Source organism: Hemitrygon akajei, chromosome 2 (genome assembly GCF_048418815.1).
Source record: "Hemitrygon akajei chromosome 2, sHemAka1.3, whole genome shotgun sequence".
NCBI lineage: Eukaryota > Metazoa > Chordata > Chondrichthyes > Myliobatiformes > Dasyatidae > Hemitrygon > Hemitrygon akajei.
In genome coordinates, this window is record NC_133125.1 from 73091714 (window position 1) to 73108830 (window position 17117).

The following is a 17117-nucleotide window of genomic DNA, read 5'->3' on the forward strand; positions in this document are numbered from 1 at the left end:
GAGTATGTTATGACACTTGCTCACCAGATTGATTATAACATAGATTATTATTCAATCTTACGTATCAATATGAAAATATATTTACCAATGAGTAGGCTAGTGGTCTCTGGAGAGTAACTGACACCAAATTACAGGTAGTTAAGGAGTTAAGCAAATATTAAGAGGCTTAAATGGAAAGTAAGAGAATGGGAGCTAGGGAAAGGCGAGCTGGGGGGAAGAGGTGAAAGAGAGGAAAAAGACAGTAAATGTCATAAGAGTTACATAGGACTGGAACAAGCTCTTCAGCCCAACTTGTCCATGCCAAACGAGATGCTTATTTCTATGAATCCTATTTTCCTGCATAGCCCTCTGCTCCTTTCCTTTTTATGTACTTTTTCAAATATTGTGACTGCATATATTTCTACCAGCTTTCTCTGGCGGCTTGTTCCACAGAGCTTCCAGCCTCTGTGTAAACATTTTGCCTTTCATGCCCCCTTCAAATATTTTTCCCTCTCATCTTAAACCTATTACTTTTAGATTTAGACTTGTCTACTCTGGAAAAAGACCATAATATATAGAGGTTGATGTTAGGCTGTCTTTAAAAAGGGTGAAGGTCCCGATGGAGTACCTGGTAAGGCTCTGAAAACTTGTGCCAACCAACTGGCAGGAGTATTCAAAGAAATTTTCAACTCCCACTTGCTTCAAAAAAGGCAACAATTATACCAGTGCCTAAGAAGAATAATGTGAACTGCCTTAATGACTATCGCCAAGTACCACTCACATCTACAGTGATGAAATGTTTTGAGAGGTTGGTCATGACTAGACTGAACTCCTGCCTCGGCAAGGGCCTGGACCCATTGCAATTTGCCCATCGCCACAATAGGTCAACGGTAGACACAATCTCAATGGCTCTCCACACGGCTTTAGAGCACCTGGACAACACAAACACCTATATATGGATGCTGTTCATCGACTATAGCTCAGCATTTAACACCATCATTCTCACAATCCTGATTGATAAGTTACATAACCTGGGCCTCTGTACCTCCCTCTGCAATTGGATCCTCAACTTCCTAACCAGAGGACCACAAACTGTGTGGATTGGTGATAACATCTCCTCCTCGCTGATGATCAACACTGGTGCACCTCAGGGGTGTGCGCTTATCCCACTGCTCTACTCACTCTATACCCATGACTGTGTGGCTAGGCATTGCTCAAATACCATCTATAGATTTGCTGATCATACAACCATTGTTGGTAAAATCTCAGATGGAGACGAGAAGGGGTACAGGAGCAAGATATGCTAACTAGTGGAGTGGTGTTGCAGCAACAACCTGGCACTCAATGTCAGTAAGATGAAAGAGCTGATTGTGGACTTCAGGAAGGGCAAGATGAAGGAACACACACCAATCCTATTAGAAGGATCAAAGTGGAAAGAGTGAGCAGTTTCAAGTTCCTGGGTGTCATTATCTCTGAGGGCCTAACCTGGTCGCAACATATCGATGCAGCTATAAAGAAGGCAAGACAGCGACTATACTTCATTAAGAGTTTGAACAGTATGTCAACAAAAATACTCAAAAACTTCTCTAGATATACCGTGGAGAGCATTCTGACAGGCTGCATCACTGTCTGGTATGGGAGGGCTACTGTACAGGACCGAAAAAAGTTGCAGAGGGTTGTAAATTTAGTTCGTTTCATCTTGGGTAGTAGCCTACAAAGTACCTAGGACATCTTCGAAGAGAGATGTCTCAGAAAGGCAGCGTCCATTATTAAGGACCCCCAGCACCCAGAGTATGCCCTTGTCTCACTGTTACCATCAGGTAGGAGGTGCAGAAGCCTGAAGGCACACACTCAGTGATTCAGGAACAGCTTCTTCCCCTCTGCCATCTGATTCCTAAATGGACATTGAACCCATGAACACTACTTCACTTTTTAACTATATATTATTTCTGTGTTTGCATGATTTATAGTCTATTCAATATACGCATACATTAATTAATTTTTCCTTCTTCATTATGTATTACATTGAATTGCTGCTGCTAAGTTAACAAATTTCATGACACATGCCAATGACTGAATTGAACTGAATTGACTTTATTTTTTACGTCCTTCACATACATGAGTAAAAATCTTTATATTACTTCTCCATTGAAATGTGCAATGTGCAGTCATAGTAATTTATAATAGAGAGTACATTCAACTCAGCATGAGTTCATCAGACTGATGGCCTGGTGGAAGAAGCTGTTCTGGAGCCTGTTGGTCCTGGCTTTTATACTGCGGTACCGCTTGTCGGATAATAAACCTGATTCTGATTCAGAATTAGACAATTTAGCCCAGCAAGTCCGCTCCACCATTTCATCATGGCTGATCCATTAATCCACTTTTCCCCTCAGCCTGATTTCTGTCTTCTCTCCATATCCCTTCAAGCCCTGACCAATCAAGAATCTATCAACCTCTGCCTTAACTATACGGCATGTTAAGACTTGGCCTCCACAGCTGCCTGTGGCAATGAATTCCACAGATTAACCACTTGCTGGCTAAAGAAATTCCTCATCTCTGTTCTAAAAAGACAGCCCTCTATTCTGAGATTCTGGTCCTAGACTTCCGCATCCTCTCCACATCCACTCTATCAAGGCCCTTCAACATTTGATAGGTTTCAATTAGGTCACCCCTCATTCTCCTGAATTCTCATGAATACAGGCCCAGAGCCATCAAATGCGGCTCAAGTGACAAGCCGTTCAAAGTTGGAATCACTGTAGCACATCCTTTCTAAAATATCCTTTCTAATGTCGATATGACATTGTGGGCATAACCGCGTAGTGGCTGAAAGAAGGATATACTTGGGAGCTTAACATCAAAGGATATACTTGTATCAAAAGAACAGGCAGAAAAGCACAGGCGGCAGTGTGGCTCTGTTGGTAAGAGATAAAATTACATCTTTAGAAAGAGGTGACTTAGGGTCAAAATGTTGAATCTTTGTGGGTAGAAACTGCAAGGGTAAAAAAACCATTATGGGAATCATAGCAACACACACAAAATGCTGGTGGAATGCAGCAGACCAGGCGGCATCTATAGGGAGAAGCGCGGTTGACGTTTCGGGCCGAGATCCTTCGTCAGGACTAACTGAAAGGAAAGATAGTAAGAGATTTGAAAGTAGGAGGGGGAGGGGAAAATGCAAAATGATAGGAGAAGACCAGAGGGGGTGGGGTGAAGCTGAGATCCAGAAAGATGATTGGCAAAAGGGATACAAGGCTAGAGAAGGGAAAGGATCATGGGATGGGAGGCCTAGGGAGAAAGAAAGGGGGAGGGGAGCACCAGAGGGAGATGGAGAACAGGCAGTGTGATGGGCAGAGAAAGAAAAAAAGGGGATGGGGGAAAAAAAACAAAAACAAAAAAAAACTAAATATATCAGGGATGGGGTAAGAAGGGGAGCTCAAAATAGTAGCCAAGATGGGGTTGAGATTGTAAAGGGAGCTGGAAAAGTCATGCAATAAGGGTAATGACACCATTGTAATAGGGAACTTCAATATGCAATGTGATTGAAAAAAATAAGATTGGTGACTGATCGCAAAAGAGGAAATTTGTTGAAAGCCTATGAGATGGCTTTTTAGACAGCTTGTGCTTGAGCCTACTCCGAGAAAGGATTGGGTGTTGTGTAATAACCCTCATCTTATTAGGGAGCTTAACGTAAAAGAACCCTTAGGAGGCAGTGATCATAATATGATTGAATTCATACTGTATTTTGAGAGGGAGAAGCATAAGTGACATGTATCAATATCGCAATGGAATAAAGGGAATTACAGAGGCATGAGATAGGAGCTTGCCAGGTGGATTGGAGAAGGCCATTGGTGGGGATGATGACATAGCAGAGATGCTTAAAGTTTCTGGGAATAGTTCACAAGGCACAGGATAGATACGTTCCACAGAGGAAGAAGTTCTCAAATGGCAACTGTGGCTGACAAAGGAAGTTAAGGACTGCATTAACGCCAAGGAAAGGGCATATAGGGTAGCTTTTAAAATCTGACAAAAGGCAATTAAAAAAGCTATAAGAAGATAAAATATGAGGGCCAACTAGCTGATAATACAAAGCAGGATACGAAAGGTTATTTTTAGTTAAATAAAAAGTGAAAGGGAGGTGAGAGTTGATATTGGACCACTGGAAAATGATGCTGGTGAAGTAGTAATGGGGGACAAAGAAATGGCAGATGAACTTAATGGATACTTTGCATCTGTCCTCACTGTGGAAGACACCAGCAGTGTGCCAGAAATTGCGAGTGCCAGGGAGCAAAAGTGAGTGCCATTATTATTACAAAGGAAAAAGTGAAGCTAAACACAAAGATCTTAAGGTGGATAAGTCACCTGGACAAGATAGACTACACCCCAGAGCCCTGAGAAAGGTTGCTGAAGAGATAACGGATGCAATGGTCATGATCTTTCGAGAATCATTTGATTCTGGAATGGTCCCGGAGGACTGGAAAATTGTAAACATCACTCCACTCTTTAAGAAGGGAGAGGCAAAAGAAAGGAAATTATAGGCCAGTGAACCCAACCTCAGTGGCTGGGAAAGTGTTGGAGTCTATTATTAAGGATGAGGTTTTGGGATTCTTGGAGACTAATAATAAGTCAAAGTCACCATGGATTCTGCGAAGGGAAATCTTGCCTGACAAATCTGTCAGAGTTCTTCGAGGAAGTAACAAGCAGGTTGGACAAAGGAGAGGCTGTGGATGTCATTTACTTGAATTTCCTAAAGGCATTTGATAAGGTGCTACATATGAGGCTGTCTTACAAGATAAAATCCTATCCTTCTTTCAGCAGCAACTCAGTGATGCCCACAATCTCCAATCACTCTATGAGTCCATGATATTCCGAATGCTATGCACATTTAAAACAGCACCTTCAATCCTGCATTCTTCACCCTTTTTTTTTAACTTTTTGCTCTGTCTGCATTTGTACCCAATCATTGGTTTGTCTTTCCTTACATTCATTATTTACTTGTAAACCTGCTGGCTCATCCTCAGCTCTATTATACTGGTTCCCACTACCCTGCTATATTAGTTTAAACCACTCTCCACCTCTGAAGCAAGACTCACTGGTCTATAATTCCAAGGGTTACCTCTACTCTCTTGAACTAAAACATCTGCCACCCTCCAGTCATCTGGTATTACTCCTATGGCTAGTGCGGACACAAAGAGCATTGCCAAATGCACAGCAATCTCTTCCCTGGCTTCCTACAGTAATCTGGAGTATATCCTGTCTGGCCCAGGTACTTATGTTTTTAAACAGTTGCAGCACTTCTTCTTATTGCTCACTGGTGAATACTGAAGTGAAGCATTCATCAAGGACCTCACCAAACTCTCCCTGACTCCAGGCACTTTTCCCTGATTCGGTCCTACACTAACTCTAGCTATCATCCAGCTCTTCACACACATGTGGAATACATTGGGGTTTTCCTTAATCCTATTCATCAGGGCCTTGTTATGTCCACTTCTAGCTCTCCTAAGTCCATTCTTCAGCTAGAGCTCATCTGATCCTTGCTTCCTAAAGTTTAAGTAAGCTTATTTCCTCTTGAGGATCTTCTGCACCGCTTGGAGACATCCTGGACCCTGGCACCTGGGAGGCAACACACAATCCTGAAGTCTCTTTCATGGCTACAGAATCTGCTGCTTGTTTCCCTAACTATCAAGTCTCCTATTATTTTCACTCTGGCTACTTTTATCCTTCCCTGTTGTGACTCAGAGCCAGCACAGTGTCATTGGCATGACTGGTCATACCCCCAGCAGTATCCAAAGGAGTATACTTTTGCTGAGGGGAATGGCCAGAGGGAAACCCTGCACTGAATGGTTACTCTGCTTAGTTCTCCAGGTGGTCATCCATTAGGATGTAAAGCTTGAACTCTGGGTAAAAGTCTCATTTATGAGGTACTCTCAGTAGTGACTGCTCCCTTGCTGTTTCTGACCTCCACCCACACTGATTCAGTAGACAATCCTTTCACCACCTCCTCCCTTACTGCGGCTGTGATACTACCTATTATTCCCAATGCCATTCCCGCTCTTCTTTTACCTCTCTCCCTGTACCTTATGAAGCATCAAAACCCCAGTGTGTACAGTAGCTACTGATGCCCTTAGTGTCCCTAAGTTCAGGTTGAGCTCGTCTTTTTTCTTTATAGATTTTATCTTCTCCAGAAGAGATTTCAATGATTCACAAATCTGAAAATATGCCCCCTGAAAAATTCCTCAGCCATACATTGTCCTGAATGAGCCAGAAGTCATCCAGGTGCAGCTCTGTAAGTTAAGTCACTTTTATTGCCATTTCGACCATAACTGCTGGTACAGTACATAGTAAAAATGAGACAACGTTTTTTCAGGACTATGGTGTAACATGACACAGTACAAAAACTACACTGAATTACGTAGAAAACAACACTAGACTTCAGACCTACCCAGGACTGCATAAAGTGCACAAAACAGTGCAGGCATTACAATAAATAATAAACAATAGGGCAGTAAGGTGTCAATCCAGGCTCTGGGTATTGAGGAGTCTGATAGCTTGGGGGAAGAAACTGTTACATAGTCTGGTCGTGAGAGCCCGAATGCTTCGGTGCCTTTTCCCAGACGGCAGGAGGGAGAAGAGTTTGTATGAAGGGTGCGTGGGGTCCTTCATAATGCTGTTTGCTTTGCGGATACAGTGTGTAGAGTAAGTGTCCGTAATGGCAGGAACAGAGACCCCGATGATCTTCTCAGCTGACCTCACTATCTGCTGCAGGGTCTTGCAATCCGAGATGGTGCAATTTCTGAACCAGGCAGTGATGCAGCTGCTCAGGATGCTCTCAATACAACCCCTGTAGAATGTAATGAGGATGGGGGGGGGGTGGGAGATGGACTTTCCTCAACTTTCACAAAAAGTAGAAGGCGAAAGATGTTGCTGGGCTTTCTTTCCTCTGGAGCTGGTGTTGAGGGACCAAGTGAGATTCTCTGCCAGGAAAACACCAAGAAATTTGGTGCAGCTCAATGCATCTTATACAGATGTAGTTGTCAGGGTGACTGAGGTCTCCCACAACTGTCACAGCTGACACAAACATACCACTAACCCTGAACCCATTTTCACAACACTAGTTGGGCACTAATGGACAAAGAAAGAAGAAAATTTACCAAAGTCTTACCTTAGTTTTAGCCACTTCTTGCCGAAGCTTCTTAAACCAAAGTCTCAAACCCTCCATCCGCCCGCTAACAATATGACCGCTCCCACAATGGCCACTCTGCTTAAACCTGACCTCTTTATATTGGCCCTTGCTAAGTGCCGAACTAACCTGTAATCTCAGAATATCCTGACTGATTCCGCTCGCTTTTTTCACACACTGTGTAATACATCATTTGCGTCAACACCAACACAATCTGAAGGTGTGCTGGGGTCAGCCTGCAAATGTCACCATACTTCTAGCACCAACATAGCATGCAACTTACTAAACTCTACATCTTTGGAATTTGGCAGGAAACCAAAGCATCTGGAGGAAATCCTCATGGTCACAGAGAGAACGTACAAATTCCGAACAGGCAGCAGTGAGAAATGAACCATTGCCTGCTACGTCATCTGTTTGGACTGTGCTACCAAACAGTCCAAGTAAATATCTCAGTCAACACAGATGAGGAATAGATGTTAAAAACCTTAGTAATATCCTTCAGCTCCACACACTGGTCTCACTGATGATCTTTTAAAGAAGCTAGTCTCTCCCTAGATGCCCTTTAACTGTTAATATAAACTCTTCGGATTATCTTTATCTCTGCCTGCTAAATCCATTGCATACCATTTTTCCCTTTCTTATTCCCCTGTTAAGCCTGGTCTTAAAGATTTTATATTCATCAATGAATTCATTCACACTTAGCGGCCAAAATATGATCCTCTTTTTTCCCTACCCGAGCCTTTGTATCTTTTACAAGAGAAAATCAGAGATGCTGGAAATCAAAGCAACACACGCAAAATGCTGGACAAACTCAGCAGGCCAGACAGCATCTATGGAAAAGAGTAAAAAGCTGACGTTTCAGCCAAGACCCTTCATCAGGGCAGTCCTGCCTGGCCTGCTGAGCTCCTCCAGCATTTTCAGTGTGTTCCTTTGTATTCCCTGTCAGCTAACGTTAGCTGAATTTAGTATGTCTACCCTTCACCGTAACAAAAACATGCTGCTCCTGGACTCTTGATACGAGAGGTTTAGTCTATGATCCCAATGCAGGCAAGTGGGACTGGTTCTCTGGACAACACAGTTGGCATGGATGAGTTTGGCTGTTTTAATGCTGTATGACTCCAGGACTCTACTATTCACCCTACCTACATTCTTATCTAAATCAGTTATATACAGAAATCCCATAGCACACCATTGGCAGCAGACTTCCACTATTATCCAGCAGGCCGGGCAGCATCCTTGGAAACAAGCTGTCAACATTTCTGGCTGAGACCCTTTGTCAGGACTGAAGAGGGAGGGGGCAGGGGCCCTATAAAGAAGGTGGGGGAGGGTGGGAAGAGAAGGCTGGTAGGTGCCAAGTGAAAAACCAGTAAGAGGGAATAATCAATATAACCATAATAATTATTATAATAATAATAATAAATATAACCAGTAATAATCTTTCCTCTTACTGATAAGAAAGATGGAATTAATGCAAGATTAATGTAAATGGGTGCCTGATACTCAGCACAGACTTGGTGGGCCAAAGGGTCTATTTCCATGTTGTATCTCCCTATGCAATGAGATTTAAATTTGGAACATATCCTGAAATAATTTGTGTACATAGGGATGGACTGGATGAATACTACCTTACCTTATGATGGAAATATTTTTCAAACTTTACTCGTGCCAGAGACACACACTGATGCCAGTCTGTAGGCCATCTACTGAGTAATTTAATTGCTTGAAATGATCCTTCTAAACTCTCTCCATTTATCATTCTCTGAAAAACAAAGAGAAAGAACAACTTTTTATCTCCTTTCACTCAGCTTTGCAATTTATAGCGAACAAATACTCTTACACTACGAACAGAATGAAGCAAAATATGGAATGCAGCAGATAGTCAAATTTTTTAAATACATTGTTCAACAAACTAAGCATATTATCACTTATCATTGCAAAATTAAAGACATGATGTAAATATAAGAACAAATGGATTGCAAATTCAATGAAGAATGAACCAGGAGAATGGGATGTTCTACTTGGCTTGGCTCTGTGACTCCATATTTGTTCTGAGCTGAAATTTACAATGTTAAACTTAATTATTAAGTTTAAGATTGGTTGATTTTGTGGTTCTTTGCTGATGCTCAAAATAAGACCTGTTGATTATAATCAGTGACTAGAAAACCTATGCACAAGTTAGTTCACAGTGTTAAGACTTGCTATCAATTCTCAAGATGTACCATCGAGCCAGATATGGTTCAACTGGCTGACAGGTAACGTGTCATGTTTTGGATAACGTTGATCTGTGATATAAGGTCATATTGAATTTGGGGGAGTTAGCGAGTTGGATTCAGAATTGCCTCAATGACAACAAGCAGAGGGCTGATTCACCGAGAGACCTGCGACCAGTTGCCTACACCAGAAGTCAATGTTGAGCCCTCTTTGGGAGCAGCCGATGTGTGAGCGGGCTGGTGTTAGAGAGGAGGGTTTGAGGCTTTGGCTTGAAGAAGCAAAGGCTAAGGTAACTTTCTTTGTCCATTACTTCATAGTTCGTGCAGTGAGAATGGATACAGGGTCAAAGGTGTGACATGTAGAAATTCTGGGCGATTTCTAGTCTCCCTGATAACAACATCGGCAACATCAACTGCAACTCTTTACAAATCATGTGAGGGAACTGGAATTTCAGCTACATGGCCTTCCACTCATACAGGAGAATGAGGTGATAGATAGGAGCTACAGAGAGGTAGACACTCCAATGTTGCAGGCTGGGTGACCAATTAGTAGAAGGAGAAAGTTACGAGTAGACACAACAGAGTTTCCCTCAATAATAAGATAATGCAATGGGGTGGAGGAAAACAACCTAACATGGGCAAGGTGCAGTGACCAGGTCTCTGGCACTGAGTTTGGCTCTTTGGCTCAGAAGGGAAGGGGGGAAGAAGTACAGTGGTGATATTCCAGTCAAGGTGGCACCAGTATACAATGGTCGATATCTTCCAGGTAACCCTTGAAAATCTTTTTACTTCTTTTGTCTGTTTTTCACCTTAAATGTGTCTCTGGGACTGTTACAGCCTGTGATTTACAGTTTGGAGATCATTTGAGTGATCCAGTGCTTTGCTGTCTCCAGGAAGTGAGTGCGTACTTGGATGACTTCGATGCAAAAAAATGCGTGAGCTGATGTTCAAGTTCATTTTGCCAATTAAAGTGCAAACGTTAATTGCTAATTTAATTTTTGAGGAAGATTGAGACATTGAGGCAAATGTGAGTTCCTTTTGACTTTGCTGGAGAAGGAATCTGTGAGCAGCCTATCATTGTGATAGGCGGGTAGGCCTTTCTGTCTCATATGGAATCCCGCTCCTTCAATGAATGTTGGTGATAGCATAGGATGGTGTCGTGGTTCTGCATTTATGGATTGGACTATTGCATTTGTGGACATTTTCACACTTATGGTTTTTGTATTCTGTGTTTTTATTGCCCGTTCCTTTTCCATTTTGTTGTGCAAGAGGAGGGTGACTGTTTTAATATTCTGTATTTTTATTGCCTGTTCCTTTTCCGTTTTGTTGTGCGAGGGGAGGGAGTTTGTGGGTTGATGTTTTGTTAGTTTTTTTGGTGGGGCAGGGTTGTTTTATTGGGGGAAGAACCAATGTTCCTGTTTTGTTTTGTGCGGGGGGAGCGGGGGTTTTGGAGGGTTGATAATTGGAATGCTGATCTTTCTTGTGCAATGGGGGGCGAAGAGCTGGGTCCTTCTCTCTGAAGGACTTTCATGTTCTTTCTTTTGTGGCTATCTGAAGAAGACAAATTTTAGTTATATGTGGATACATGCTTTGATGTAGGATTGGATATTTAGAGGCACTGACAGGAGATTCTGTGGATGCGAAACACAAATGGATAGTATCTTGCCTCCAGGGATGTTTCAGATCAAATGCACAGCATTCTGAAGGGGAGGGTGAGCAGTCAGAAGTTGTGGCATATATTAGTACCAAAACATAGGAAGGAAAATTGTATGAAGTCGTTGAGTGAAGTACTGTGCAGACACAACAGAAGCATTCCTGTTTAGGTCCAGTGAAGAGCTTCAAACAGCAGGAAGTTTTTCGAGGGGAGTCATTGACTTGAGTACTGCGCAGACGCAACAGAAGTGTTTCCACACAGGTCCAGTGAAGAGCTTTAAAAACCCAGTCTCCAAAACATAAAAGAGGGGTACCGCATAGAGCAGTCATCGTTGGAGTTGTCTGAGTCAGAGTAGTGCTTTGGTTCAACAGGACTTCAGCAAGGAAAGGTGACGGCAAGGTTAGTAGGTAAGTTCATTCCTTTTTTTTTCTTATTTAACTCTTAAGAGAATGGGGGTAAATCTGCAGAGTAGCTATTCTGTTCTGGGTGTCAGATCAGAAGACAGATAAATGCATGACTGTCAGGAAAGGGAAGGGAGAAACATCAGATCGTGGAGAGTACCCCTGTGGCTGTCCCACTCAATAACAAGTACTCCATTTTGAGTACTGTTGGTGGGAGGGGGTGCAAGGGGAGGGTGGGGAACAACCTATCTGGGCAAAGCTACAGTAACTGTACCTCTGGCACTGAGTCTGGCCCTGTGGCTCAGAAGGGCAGAAAATTGAAGAGGATGGCAGCAGTAACAGGGGACCCTATAGTTAGGGCGACAGATAGGCGATTTCTGTGGATGCAGAAAGGAAACATGGATGGCAGTTTTCCTCCCAGATGCCTGGGTCCGCAATGCTTCTGAATGTGACCACAATATCCTGAATAGGGACCGGGAGCAGACAGATGTCACGATACATATGGATCTGGGGTTGCGACGATGAACAGCTTTAAGCTCTTTGGCATAAACATCACCGAGGATCTTACATGGTCTGTAGATACCAGCTGTGTGGTGAAAAAGGCACAATGGCACCTCTTTCACCTCAGATGGTTGAAGAAGTTCGGTATGGCCCCCCAAATTCTAAGAACTCTCTAAAGGGGCATGATTGAGAGCATCCTGACTGGCTGCATCATTACCTGGCATGGGAACTGTATTTCCCTCAATCGCAGGACTCTGCAGAGAGTGGTATGGGCAACCCAGTGCATCTGTGGATGTGAACTTCCCAGTATTTAGGGCATTTACAAAGACAGTTGTGTAAAAAGGGCCTGAAGGATTATTAGGGACCCGAGTCACCCCAACAACTAACTGTCCAGCTGGTACCATCCAGGAAATGGTACCGCAGCATAAAAGCCAGGACCAACAAGCTCCGGGACAGCTTCGTCTATCAGGCCATCAGACTGATTAATTCATGCTGACACAACTGTATTTCAATGTTATATTGACTATCCTGTTGTATATAATATTTATTATAAATTACTATAATTGCCCATTTAGACAGTGATGTAACGTAAAGATTTTTACTCTTCATGAAGGATGTAAGTTATAAAGTCAATTCAATTCACATATTGGTACCAATGACATAAATAGAAAAAGGGAGAAGGTCCTGAAAGCAGTATACAGGAAGTTGGAAAGGAAGCTGAGAAGCAGGACCTCAAGGGTAGTAATCTCAGTGTTGCTACCTGTGCCACATGACAGAAAGACAGACAGACATACTTTATTGATCCTGAGGGAAATTGGGTTTCCCTCCGTCAGAATGAGCTGACAGATAAATGTGTGGCTGAAGAATTGGAGCAGGGGACAGGGATTCAAATTTCTGGATCATTCGGACCTCTTCTGGTGCAGGTGGGACAAGGAATGGCTTGCACTTGAATCTGAGAGGAACCAATATCCTTGCGGGGAGATTTGCTAGAGCTGTTGGGAGTGGTTTTAACTAGTTTGTAATATGGCAGGGGGATGGGAACCAGTTTGATAGAGCTGAGGATGAGCCAGCAGGTTTACAAGTAGATGTGATATGTAATATAAGTGTAAGGAAGGACAAGTGAATAACTGGGTAGAACTGCAGGCTGAGCAAAGAGTTAAGTTGTACCATAAAGGAACAATCCAAAAGGGTGAAGAATGCAGGACTGATGGTGCTGTATTTATATGTGCAGAGCATTCAGAATAAGGTGGACAAACTCGTGGCACAGTTAGAGATTGGTCGGTATGATGTTGTGGGCATCACTGAGCCGTGGCTGAAAGAAGGCCATATTTGGATATTTGGGAGCTTAACATCAAAAGACATACTTAGTATCGAAAGAACAGGCAGGGAGGCATAGGTGGTGGTGTGGCTCTATTGGCGAGAGATGGAATTACATCTTTAGAAAGAGGTGACGTAGAGCCAAAGAATGTTGAATCTTTGTGGGTGGAATTAAGAAATTGCAAGAGTAAAAAAACCATCATGGGAATCATATATAGGCCTCCAAATAGTAGCCAAGATGTGGGGTTGAGATTGCAAAGGGAGCTGGAAAAGGCATGTCATAAGGGAATGTCACAATTGTATTAGGGGACTTCAATATGCAAAGTGACTGGGAAAATCAGGCTGGCGTTGTGGACCCCAAGGGAGGGCACTTGTTGAATGCCTATGAGATGGCTTTTTAGAGCAGCTTGTGCTTGAGCCAATGAGGGAAAAGGCTATCTCAGATTGGCTGTTGCATAATAACCCAGAGCCATTGGGAAGCATGAAAGTAAAGGAACTCTTAGGAGGCAGTGATCATGATATGATTGAATTCATACTGCAGTTTGTGAGAGCCATATGTATCAGTAACACAATGGATTAAAGGAATTACAGAGGCATGAGAGAGGAGCTTACTCAGGTAGATTGGAAGAGGATACTGCCAGGGATGTTGGCAGAGCAGAGATGGTTGAAGTTTCTGGGAATAGTTCACAAGGCACAAGACAGATATATCCCACAGAAGTTGTTCTCAAATGGCAGGGCGAGGCAACTGTGGCTAACAAGGGAAGTTAAGGACTGCATAAACGTCAAGAAAAGAGCATATAACGTAGCAAAAGTGAGTGGGAAGTTAGATGATTGAGAAGTTTTTAAAAATCAAACAAAAGGCAACTAACAAAGCTATAAGAAGGGAAAAGATAAAATATGAGGGCCAACTAGCTGATACTATAAAGCAGGATACTAAAAGTTTTTTTTAGTTAAATAAAAAGTAAAAGGGAGGTGAGAGTTGATATTGAACCACTGGAAAATGATGCTGGTGAGGTAGTAATGGAGGACAAAAAAAATGGCAGATGAACTTAATAAGTACAAAGTACTTTGCCTCAGTCTTTACTGTGGAAAACACTAGTTGTATGGCAGAGGTTTGTGAGTGTAAAGGTGCAGGAGTACGTGCCATTTGTATGACAAAGGAAAAAGTGCCAGGCAAACTGAATAGGTCTTAAGGTGGATAAGTCACCTGGGCCTGATGGACTATATCCCAGAGTCCTGAGAGAGATTGCTGAAGAATAATGTATTGGTCATGATCTTTCACGAATCATTTGATTCTGGCATGGTCCCAGAGGACTGGAAAATTGCAAATGTCATTCCACTCTTTAAGACAGCCTAATGTGGCAGGAGCAGGCTGCAGCGCTGAGAGTTCTTGCAGTTCAGTGGCGCTCAATTAAAAAGAGAGTTTTGCAGGTGTTCAGACTCATCCTGATGGCCCATTCAGCGGCAGGAGCAGGCCACAGTAGTGAGGGTTCTTGCAGTTTGGCAATGTTGTTTAAAAGGAGAGTTTTGCAGGCGTTCAAACTCATTCTGATGGGCCAATCAGCGGAGGGAGCAGACCACAGAAACGAGGCTTTTTGCAGGTTGGCAACATGTGTTTAAACCTGCAGAAGGGATAAATAGGGTGGCCATTGTTGGAAGTAAGCCAGTGGTGAGAGTAGGATAGAGTGGTGTCTACTTAAAACAGGGATGTGGAGAAATTTCTTTAGCCAGAGGGTAGTGAATTTGTGGAATTTATTAACACAGGCATCTGTGGAAGCCAGGTCATTGGGTGTATTTGAAAGGCTGAAAAGACTCGATGGGCCAAATAGCCCAATTCTGCTCCTCTGTTGTATGGTCTTAGGGCAAAAGGCAGGAAAGTATAGGCCAGTAAGCCTAATCAGAGTGGTTGGTAAAGCATTGAAGTCTATCATTAAGGATGAGGTTTCGGGGTACCCGGAGAATAATGATAAAATAAGTCAAAGTCAGCATGGTTTCTGCAAAAAGAAATCTTGCCTGACAAACCTTCTAGAGTTCTTCAAGGAAGTAACAGGCAGGGTGGACAAAGGAGAGGCAGTGGATATCATTTAGTTGGATTTTCAGAATGTGCCACACATGAGGCTGCTTAACAAGATAAAATCCCATGGCATTACATGAAAGATACTGGCACTGATAGAGGAATGGCTGACAGGCAGGAGGCAGCGAGTGAAAATAAAGGGGCAGGGGAGAGTTTAAACTAGAATTGTTGGGGAGTGGGAATCAAACTGAAGAGACTGGGGAAGAGGCGGTTGGCTCACAAATAGAGAAAGCTTGTAGACAGTGTGAGAGAGGATAGGCAGGTGATAGAGAAGGGAGCGCTCAGACTGAAGGCTTGAGATGTGTCTATTTTTATGCAAGGAGTGTTGTGAACAAAGCGGATGAGCATGGATCAGTACTTGGAGATATGATGTGGTGGCCATTACAGAGACTTGGATGGCTCAGGGACAAGATTGGTTACTTCAAGTGCCGGGTTTCAGAAAGGACAGGGAGGGAGGCAAAAGAGGTGGGAGTGTGGCACTGTTGATCAGAGATGTAGACTCACAGCTGCAGAAAAGGTGGACGCCATGGAGGTTATGGACGTCTATACCCACGTCTATGGACCTCTGTGGGTGGAGATTAGGAACAGGAAGGGGTCAATAACTTTACTGGGTATTTTTTATAGGCCGCCTAATAGTAACAGGGATATTGAGGAGCAGATAGGGAAACAGATCCTGTAAAGGTGTAATAATAAGAGTTGTCGTGATGGGAGACTTTAATTTCCCAAATATCGATTGGCATCTCCCAAGAGCAAGGGGTTTAGATAATGTGGAGTTTGTTAGGTGTGTTCAGGAAGGTTTCTTGACACAATATGTAGATAAGCCTACAAGAGGAAAGGCTGTACTTGATTTGGCATTGGGAAATTAACCTGGTCAGGTGTCAGATCTCTCAGTGGGAGAGCATTTTGGAGATAGTGATCATAATTCTATCTCTGTTACAATAGCATTGGACAGAGATAGGAACAGACAAGTTAGAAAAGCGTTTAATTGGAGTAAGGGGAATTATGAGGCTATCAGGCAGGAAATCGGAGGCTTAAGTTGGAAACAGATGTTCTCAGGGACAAGTACGGAAGACGTAGCAAATATTCAGGGATTATTTGTGTAGAGTTCTGTATAGGTATGTTCCAATAAGACAGGGAAGTTATGGTAGGGTACAGGTACCATGATGCACAAAGGCTGTAATAAATCTAGTCAAGAAGAAAAGAAAAGCTTACAAAAGGTTCAGAGAGCTAGGCAATGTTAGACATCTAGAAGATTATAAGGCTAATAGGAAGGAGCTTAAGAAGGAAATTAGGAGAGCCAGAAGGGGCCATGAGAAGGCCTTGGTGGGCAGAATTAAGGAAAACTCCAAGGCATTCTACAAGTATGTGAAGAGCAAGAGGGTAAGACATGAAAGAATAGGACCTATCAAGTGTGACAGTGGGAAAGTGTGTATGGAACCAGATGAAATAGCAGAGGTACTTAATGAATACTTTACTTCAGTATTCACTATGGAAAAGGATCTTGGTGATTGTAATGATGACTTGCAGCAGACTGATAAGCTTGAGAATGTAGACATTAAGAAAGAAGATGTGCTTTTCGAGCTTTTCGAAAGCATCAAGTTTGTTAAGTTGCTGGGACCGGACAAAATGTACCCCAGGCTACTGTGGGAGGCGAGGGAGGAGATTGCTGAGCCTCTGGTGATGATCTTTTCATCATCAATGGGGATGGGAGAGGTTCCCGAGGATTGGAGGGTTGCGGATGTTGTTCCTTTATTCAAGAAAGGGAGTTGAGATAGCCCAAGAAATTATAGACCAGTGAGTGTTA

The 17117-nt window shown here is 42.9% G+C and overlaps 1 protein-coding gene across 6 annotated transcripts in view; it reads right to left on the minus strand.

Moving 5' to 3' along the window:
• uba6 (ubiquitin like modifier activating enzyme 6) overlaps positions 1 to 17117 on the minus strand; it is a 329252-nt gene that overhangs the window by 99256 nt on the left and 212879 nt on the right. For all 6 annotated transcript variants that reach the window (XM_073024872.1, XM_073024863.1, XM_073024889.1 and 3 more), the window contains one exon: positions 8787 to 8915. In XM_073024872.1, coding sequence (XP_072880973.1) covers positions 8787 to 8915 — 129 coding nt within the window. The remainder of the gene's footprint in view (positions 1 to 8786; positions 8916 to 17117) is intronic.